Source organism: Lytechinus variegatus, chromosome 3 (assembly GCF_018143015.1).
Source record: "Lytechinus variegatus isolate NC3 chromosome 3, Lvar_3.0, whole genome shotgun sequence".
Classification (NCBI taxonomy): domain Eukaryota; kingdom Metazoa; phylum Echinodermata; class Echinoidea; order Temnopleuroida; family Toxopneustidae; genus Lytechinus; species Lytechinus variegatus.
Genome location: NC_054742.1, coordinates 2,680,540 through 2,690,675, shown reverse-complemented (window position 1 = coordinate 2,690,675; position 10,136 = coordinate 2,680,540). Strand labels below are relative to the sequence as shown.

The 10,136-nt window shown below is 33.9% G+C and overlaps 1 protein-coding gene across 1 annotated transcript in view; it reads right to left on the bottom strand.

Moving 5' to 3' along the window:
• The window catches only part of LOC121409981 (haloacid dehalogenase-like hydrolase domain-containing 5), a 29,636-nt gene continuing 19,500 nt past the window's right edge, over window positions 1–10,136 (bottom strand). Inside the window, exons 5-8 of the mRNA XM_041601782.1 lie at window positions 3,683–3,891; window positions 2,765–2,810; window positions 1,843–1,985; window positions 1–1,224 (exon numbers count right to left, since the gene is read on the bottom strand). Coding sequence (XP_041457716.1) covers window positions 798–1,224; window positions 1,843–1,985; window positions 2,765–2,810; window positions 3,683–3,891 — 825 coding nt within the window. The 3' untranslated portion in view covers window positions 1–797. The remainder of the gene's footprint in view (window positions 1,225–1,842; window positions 1,986–2,764; window positions 2,811–3,682; window positions 3,892–10,136) is intronic.

Below are 10,136 nucleotides of genomic sequence, written 5' to 3'. Positions count from 1 at the left end.
ATTCTGTGCAGAAGTTTTGAATCCCCACCTAGTGCTATCATATATAGCAAACAGAATTAAAATCGGACTTGAAATGACGAAGAAATTGTGGATGGACGACAGATGATGGATGCCATGGCATTGGGCCGGATGAGCTAAAAATTGTGAAGTTTAATGAAAACAATCCATTTAACAAAAATGAAATTTGATTTGCTGAAAAAAAGGGAAAAGAAAAAGAATATATATTTACAGTGTTGCTAGCACGTTAGTGAACCCCATCAGAAAAAGACAACAACACTACAATGTCCGGTGAGCCTTGAGAAACAAATTGAATTGAATGAAATATTTATCACTTGACTTCACAAATAAATATCTAAAAGATGGCAGAACTTGAACACATTTTGAATATTTTCATTTTTCTGGTGGGGTTCATCAACTTTTTAGCACCACTATATATAGTCAAAATAGTAATTTGCAAATGTTTCATGGAACAGGGTCTTGGGGAGTGTATTTGTACAGTTGAGGGAATTAAGCTGCCAAAAATAGGAAAGTCTAATGACAGCTAGGATGCCACAAAAAACCAAAATAAAGAAAGTATCATCTAAAAGGACATTGGCATGCACTCATTTGAAATATTAAAATGCTCTCAATCATTCTTCATCTTCATTGGGGTTTACTATAGAGGAGTACGTATTCCATTCTCAATGCGCACACACACGTACATCGAAACACCTCCACTAACACTGAAAGCCCACAAGTGTCGAACAATAGAAAATATTTGGTGAAGTGACAACATAGTAAATGAATCCTGACAAGGGTCAAGAAAATTTTTCAATCTTGAATATCTCTTCTATTGCCTCTAATACATCTTGGACTTCAATGGAAGGTCGTAGAAGGTCAGGATCATGTTTAAAGTCCCTGTGGCCATGATCAAGATCAAGGTCTGAATCACGTTCTATCTTCTCCACACTGTCTCTTTTAGAGTACACACCAGTACATACAAGGATCGACTCGATGCTTTCAGCTCCTTCTTCTGCAATGATGTCATTCCAGTCTTTGTCTAGGTTAATCGAGGAGTCATGGAAATCACTGCCAGGCGTACCGCCAAGGGAAGGTCTGTATTTGTCACCAGGGTCGTTCATGGAGCTACCTATGCTCATGGACTTCTTTACACGGCTCATGTTCATGTACGTCAGGTAATGGTTGTAAAGATTAGCACCGTAGATGTCTGTCATTGGGTTGTCACTGAACAGAGAGAGACATATACAGAAACTGTATAAACATCATTCTAAATTTGATATTTCTATACAGGGCATATTGGATAATGTAAAGGTATCTGAAACTATAAAAAGTCTAAAATACCTATGGTAATCATATAATCATTGTGCATCAATAAAGCATCTCAGAAAAGTACAGCAAAACTTAATATTGTCTAAAAATACACTAAATTAAAATGAATTTTAAAGAGCCATTGACACGTTATGGTATCATATCAAATTAGCTTCTTGCTAAGATTTCAAAGAACCATGGTAAATTTTAAGGACTCTCAGTAGTGTCCAATCTGTCAGACTTGAGTGCTTTACAACAACCCATTATCAGGCTAGGTTGAGGAGGAAACGTGAACCAAAAAGGCACTAAGGAAGGGGGGGGGGAGCAGAGGCACTTGCTGCAAGGTGTAAGGTAACTTCATCCACACCACCCCGTCCACATAGACAAACTTAGAACATATCTCTTTATTCTAGAAACCTTCCTCATAGCAACCCATATCCACAGGGATTAGCAACCCACATATCCACAGGGATAAAACTAGTTTTAAAACTTTGGACTGGACTTTTATTATCTATCCTTATTGTGGAAACTTACCCAATAGCATAAAGTGTCCTCACACTTTGTTGAATGCCCATAGTCCTAGCTTGTTGCTTGAGTACATGCTCAGCATAGTGGTATGTGATCTGACTTGGCTTCCCTGTCAACACCGTGTATCTAAGATCATGCCCTGTTACTTTCTATAAAATACAAGGTAATAGAACAAAATAAATACAACAAAGTAAGTGTACACTTTTATACCTAAGATGGAATCACAAATCATTTCTAATCAGCTCCAAGTCACAAACTATAGACGCATGTGCACTGGAGAATATGTACATTTTCTTAAGCATACATGTACACTATGAATTAATTTTGATCTTTTTTCATATTTGGGAATATTGATCCCTTGAAATACTTGTGTACTGTCCCCATGATGAAGTATGGACTAGTACCATTATGATAATGAAAACTACTTGCCACTTGAGCACTCTGCAGAAAATACATTGTCATTATACAAGACATAAATCTCACAAGACTCCTTTAATGCACAATAAAACTTGTTATAATCCCATCATTAGATATATAAATGTAATAATTCTGTTTAATCCCTCTCAAATTTATGACAAATAAATATTCTGGCATGTGGTGCCATCTGCCATTCAAAGTTCAACTAGGAGAGCAAACATCTAATCTGTATCGATTTCAAGTGCTCACAAAAAAAGATGAGCAAACTCATACATGGGATGGCAGAGAGTTCAATATGAATATGGAATTAACTGTTTGAAACCAAGCTAGCGGCAATCATAAGTAAATAATATTGTGTATACCTTGTAATCAAGAATTTGCTGGTTCAATGGAGGTTAATTGCATTTCACATGTGACAATTCCCATTATTTGCTGTAACATTACCAATAACTATTCAGAGTGTGCATGGGAAGTGTTAACTAGTTTTAGAGTAATTCAAAATATTGGTTACCTTGTACAGTGCTTCTAGACAAAGGAGAAATGAACCATGTCCCAACCTGAATAAAAACATACGAGGTAGAAATGCAAGAGCTTTAATAGTTTATATCAAACAGCATGAGTACAGACTTCATGAAAAAAAAGAGAAAAAAAAGGTGTGTCACAGAAAGGCCCCATTGCGCTAGTAATTTATCAACAGAATGCAGCTTAGACAACAAAATTCACGTCAACTTTGTTATGACTTTGAGACTTGCAAAAGATGAACATAAAACTGTGACATTAGCATGTGTATGATCATTATCATTGTTATATGCAAATATAATAAGACAAGAATGATCACTCATTTACACAAAACCAAAATACAATACATGCATATCATCTATTTATCTATCATTGGTGAGGATGGTCCAACAAATCTGAATGATTTCTTTGAATATCAATTTACCCCTCCCCCCCCTATAAAATATGAAACAAATATTTTTTGCTTAAAAATACTTCTTTTCATGGCAAAGTTGGAACAAAGAGAGGACTAGAGTATGAGGGCCTACATTGAATTTGGGCAAACATTCATCTACTTTATATTTAGCTGTATTTACTTTACAATCATTTAAAAATCATCATATATCTGGTTAATGACCGATAACAGCAAAGCAGTGGCATGTACCAAAGCAAACAGCACATACAAGTGACTAATCAAACTAAGGTGATAAACAGTAATAAAAATGGGGGATATCTCCAAAGGGATACCGACTATAATATTTCACTGCTTGGATCTATCTGATGTCTGTAAAGCAAGATTACTCATATGCAGTAAGTCACTATCTGGGGACATGAAATGTCAAGTGCTGTTAGCTCATGTTCTCCAAAATTCTGTTTCTGTTTTTTTTTTTATATGTTATTCTCTCTCTTAGCAAACAACCCAGAAACTAACCTTGGTAGATGTGCCTCGGCCATCCACAGGAGATCCATATTACAGCCTAAGATTGGGATATGTGGCCGTGGTACTGTTAAAGGTTTGAGTTCCAACTGACCGTCTGTCATCAACACATCAAGAATGAGCTGTAAGTTGGTCTCCCACCTTACTGGTTCACCAAATAGTACTACAGCTTCTATCGGTGGTAATATTCTCTCTGTGGATGGCTGTATATAGTGAAAGATTGATAAATGAGATTTAAAGCTATAACAAGGAGAGAATAGCTCCTGAAATATTCAATGTTTCAATTCATTTTTCACACTTGGGGCATCATCAAATAGATTTAAATGCCAATCCTAATACAAATTAAGACCTTGAAATAAATGGGGGGAAAAAATCAATATATTATACATGATTTCATGAAAATTGAATATTTCAAATTTTCCTCTTTTAGTGATCATAGTTTGGCTTATTTTTGAACATATGATGTAGATAAATTCAATAATAAAATAATTGATTTTCCTCCTTCATTACTGAACAAGATAAACGCATGTATATACATATATATATATACAGTGCGTCCCACAAAAACGAAACCGAGATTTATCATAACTTAATCACAAATACAATAGACAAATGACCTACCATTTTAAAGCTTAGAATCTCCTCTTTTACCTGAAATTACTAAGATTATTTCTCATTCACGCATGAGTGAGCAAAAACAATTTGAAAAGGGGATACCAAAAAGTCACTTGGCGGGCCATATCTGTTTTTTAAAAAGAAAACCACACTTTCAGAAAGTTCAATATCTGGTCTTTTATTTGATACCCCAATTACAGAAAATGGTCAAGAAATAACAAAGTTCTGGTTATTTGAAATAAGGCTTGAACTTCAATAATTTCATAAAATGAAGAAGTTTTACAGGCCCCCGTTCAAACTCACTTGACACTTCGTTTTGTTGACGATCAACCATGCATTAAATCTTTTGTTACCGTGCGATAGCTTCTGTGGGACACCGGTGAAAACACGTTTATTTAATGAAATTATGGAAATACAAGCATTGTTTCAAAGGTTCATAACTTTTTTAATTCTTGACCATTTTTGTGATTAAGGTATCAAAGAAAAGAGCAGATATTGAACTTTTTAGACATGTGATTTTCTTTTTGAAATTCAGATACCCCCGCCAAATGAATTTTTGTCATTCTTTCTTCGAATTGTTTTTGCTCACTCATGCGTGAATGAAGAATAATCTAAGTAATACCAGATGAAAGAGGAGATTCTAAGCTTTACATTGGTAGGTCATTTGTCTATTTTATTTATGATTAAGTTATGATAAATTATCGCTAAATCTCGGTTTCGTTTTTTCTGGGACGCACTGTATATATATATATATATACTTTTTTAACAGCAGAGATTAAGTAATACCTACCATTAACTATTTCACAGTGTAAAATACAAAAGAACATTTTTTTTCTTTAAAATGAAATTGTCAGCATACATGTATCCCTCTCTTTCAAAAATTAATTCAGCAGGACTTCAGTTGAAATATAACTTGTTACAAAACATGGCCATTAGATTCTGCATGTTTTTCCAAATGTTTCAAAATTAGAATTTCTCCACTAACAGTTACCACTTAAAATGACTGAATTTGTAATATTGTAATGTGATTTGACTGAATACCTAGAAAATTATTTAAAAAATAACTTCTCCTTTTTTTTCAATCTAAGGATAAATCAATTTGTTATTGGTGCTTGTGATTCATTCTACTGTTTTCCCATGCTCAAACAACTAATTAATGACTATTTCCTTAAAAGTACATCAGTATGTGTTTATGTTACTTCCTCTGGGAACACTTTGCAGAGAGCACATGTTCATTACTAACAAGGTGATAATAATGTACTTCTTAAAAGTTTTTCCTGTCCTATTTTGAAAACAAATATAGGGAATGTGTTCATAATCCATGCTCTCTGTTTTCTCAGATTAACAATGAATATGTTTTCAGAAAAAGAATGACCAGGATAGTAAAGGTGCAGTCTGATTATACAAGAGCACTTTTATGTATTGCATGTACCCATAATAAAGAACTTGTGGTTTAAAAATCATTTTAATTATTATTCTTTCGACCTGAGGTTATGAAAAATCTAAAATCAATGAATTATCAAAACTCACTGTGGAAATTGCTATCGCAACCTTTCAATAGTACGGTTATCAAAAGGTTTTTTTTTTTTACATTAAGTCCAAGATAATTCAATCCAATAGAAATGATGTTTGTTGGGAGAGCATAAAAATTTGAGACTAAGCTACAAACAACTTACAAATATTCAAGACAGACTTATCATTCAGATGTTGTTTGAAGGTTTGCATGCCCTTATAAAAAAAATTGAATGGTATACCATTGACTACCATTCATCATACACCATCCGTGTACCATTCGTACACCATTCGCGTACCATTCACTGTACACCATTCGCGTATCATTCACCGTACACCATTCAACGTACACCATTCGTGTACCATTCACCGCTCACCATTCAACTACCATTCGCCGTACACCGTTCACCATTGATTGACCATTCACCGTATACCATTGACCTACCATTTACAGTACACCATTGGCCTACCATACACCATTGAACTACTATTCACCGTAGGCTTACCATACACCATACACCATTGGCTTACCATACACTGTACACCATTGACCTACCATTTACCATACAATACTGTCATACCATACACTCTATACTATTAGTCAACCATTCAAATAACACCATTGGTCATACACTATAGACCACAAGTGTACATTCAATGGTAGACCAATGGTAGACAGTAGAACAAAGATGTGCAATGTATAGTAAGCCAATAAAGTACAGTGAATGGTAGACCAATGGTGAACAGCATATCTCTGGGGTTAATGGTAGGCTTAATAATGGAATAAGTATGCACAAGAAAAAAAATGAAAGCAGTTATTTCAAGAACGTCATTAAAATGTTTTTACTATAAGAAGTTTAAGTACAGCATAAATGGCACAGAGTATTCACAAGTATAGACTTTATAATTAAAGCACATAAGTTATTAATATATATGACTTAGCTACTCGTTGACATCTCTGTCAATCTTGTTATGAAAAAAATAAACATGTATCAAGACAGATCGAGTTTGATTGAAAAACACAACAAATGAAGACTAGCATTTCCAAGAATAAACCTGTTCTCTCTTATTGCTTTTTACATGGATTGAGTACTTGGCAAAACCACTGTTCTGCATACAAACCTGATACTTGATGTTAAATCCGTTGTGTGTAATTGCTTTCAACAACATTAATAAACATTTTTTACTAATAAGTTCAAGTACAAAAGAGTATTGACAGGTATGGCATAAAAGCACCATATTATGAATACATGTGACTACGCGACACTACAAGAGATCAATGATTGCACTCTACACAGATATTATGTTAATCTTCCTATAAACAAATTTACATGTAAGACAGAATTTGGACAACAAACTAATGAACACCAAATTTCGAAGATTAAACTCAAAATGTGCGATAGCCTTCACATGGCCAAATGAATAAAGGGTACCACACCTAGAAGAAATGAAATATCCCCAAAAGGGGGCAAAATAGTACCCCCAAATTGTTCTCTTTTTTTCTTTTCACCTAAAAAGATATATCAATGGCGTGTTTCTACAAAGAATTGTTAAAAAGTATTACCCGCCTAAGTATCCAGAATCCTGGATAAGTTTCCTGTAGAAACAGACGCGATGCGGTTAATGGATAAATTGCATCACGCAAAATACGGTTTCTCATAACCATCTTTGACAGGTGGTTTTTGCCATGTTAATCCGTTTAACTTTTCTGTAAAACATGGAGCAAAATAGCATGCATGTCTGGCTTAAGTGCTTGAACCCAGAAGTGCGATCTCACAGTATACATATATTCTGGCCTGTTTAATCTCGCCAGCTGATCGCGAAACACGTATACCTGCTACAACGAGTGAGATCTACCATGAATTTTGAAAATTTTCCTAACGAGACATACCGAAATGCAATGTTGATGTTATAGGTTGAATTTTCTGATTTCTGCCGTATTTGCGAAGCGAAATGCAAGTTAATCAGATTATTCGGTCTGTAGAAACAGGTTGGTTTAAGAGCGATAAGAATATTTGAGTCCGGAAAAGATAAACTGTTTTTAATGATTTACTGTAGAAACACGCCAAAAGTTTATCATAAATACAATAATACATTAAGAAATAAATAATATATCACACATAGAAAGAAAATATTATGAAAATAGGGAAAGAAAATTATTCAATTTGGAACACTAAAAAACAGAAAAAATAGAGACCTCTTTTTGCAAAATATATAGAAAATAATATATACAAGATACCCACTTATTTCTTTTCTATTTTTGCTGTGCTGAATCAGATGAATAACTCATCTATGTGTGAGAAATAATATAACTATTGTCTTACACAGAATCAGTAGTCAATTGTAATTTTTTACAACCTAGCTTGGACAAAATTTGAATTCATATAATACAAAGAATATATAAATTGTGATTTTGTATATTCATGAGGACTTGAAGAGAACAGTTTTACCAAAAAATAACAACTTTAATTCGTCATAACTTCGTTAATCCTCAACAAATTTTGATGAAATTTTCAGTGCTTTTTGTTTGTCTGATGTACACTTTGAATTATATCACATAACTTTCAGTCTCGAGTACCTCTAGCCCTTCAATCAAATGGGTTGGACGACCGGTTACATTTTACACATAAAATAGTTATAAGGAGAATGAAGGGACCATAGAAAGAAAGCATAGAAAAGGGGAGATTTTGGTAGGGAGAGAATGAATCAGAAAAGCATCATGCTGAACATTTCGTTAACATCTAATAATAACAAAGTTATTGAATTTGAAATTTTAACAATATTTTGGTAAAAAAACTTAAACTAATGTACACATGATCGTCAGGAAAATTTGCTAGGCTTATTGTATGAAATGAAATCATAATTATTTCATATTTTCATACATGTGTGTATGATATGGCCCAAGTGTCATATCATTATTTCCAGCAATGCATATCTTTACATTAAAGGTCAAGTCCACCACAGAAAAGGTTGTTTTCAATCAACAGAGAAAAATCAGGCAAGCATCATGCAAAATATTTCATCAAAATCGGATGCAAAATAAGAAAGTTATGACATTTTGAAATTTCGCTTTTATTTCACAAATAGTTATATGCACAAGTTACCCACATGCATATGAGAGAATCGATGATGTCCCTCACTTTTTTATTTGTTTTTCATTGTTTGAATTCTACAATATTTCAATTTTTACAGATTTGACAATAAGGACCAACTGGACTGAACCAAATAATGTTAAGCAATGGTAACTCCACATGTTCAGTGAGAAATAAAACTTTATTGCATAGGTCAATGGGGAGAAAATTATATTTCATATTTAAAAAAACAAAAGAAAAGTGAATGAGTGATGTCATCAGTTCCCTCATTTGCATACCGACCAGGATGTGCATATAACTATTAAGTGAAATTGAGTGAAACTTAAAAATGTCATACCTTTCTTATTTTTCATCCGATTTTTATGTTTGATTTTTCTCTTTTTAATCAAATCAACTTTTTGTTAGGGTGGACATGTCTCTGAAATAAATTTTCACTCCATTTTTTATAGTTCTCGGAGGACAAAGTGTAAATAAGCAAGACTTCTTGTAATAAAATACAAAAGAACAAGTGGGGATATGACATCAGCTTGGGTACGTCGTGGTCTAGTGGTTCTGACTCTCACCTTACAAACAGAGGGTCATGAATTTGAGTCCTAGCCATGGTGTGTTTTCCTTCAGCCCGAAATTTATCCACAGTGTGCTGCACTACACCCAGGTGAAGTGAATGGGTACCCGGCAGGATTAATTCCTTGAAGCTGTAATAAGAAATATTGGATGAAAACAATGCAAAGGACAGTATATTAGCTAAGGGTTCAAAACAACAATGCTTGTTGTGTATGTAAGCTTTCTTTAGAAGTTCATATATTTTTTTAAATATCGAGAAATTTGCAGTATACACTACCATTCAATTGAATGGTACCAATTAACAAATATCAACAAAACATTTTGTAAAATATGATAAAAAAATTTATGTTTAACCATAGATGGGAAGGGTTGATGACAAATACCACAACAAATGAATACCTGAGGACAAAGTGTCCACCCCTCCCCCTCAGCCAACATACTGATTTTTTTTTTCAGCTATGCCACTGCAGGAATACAATCTGTTTTATGTCATGAAGCTTTGCAATTTTTCCTACTGAAGAAAATTCTTACACACATACCTTTCATAAACTCCATCTTTTTCTTGTACACGGCACGTTTTCTGTGTTCAACACCCGTCGTGTGATTCCCATATAAGGCTGGACCATCTACCTTATCATCCAGTGTATCCGTCGTCCAAACTTTGA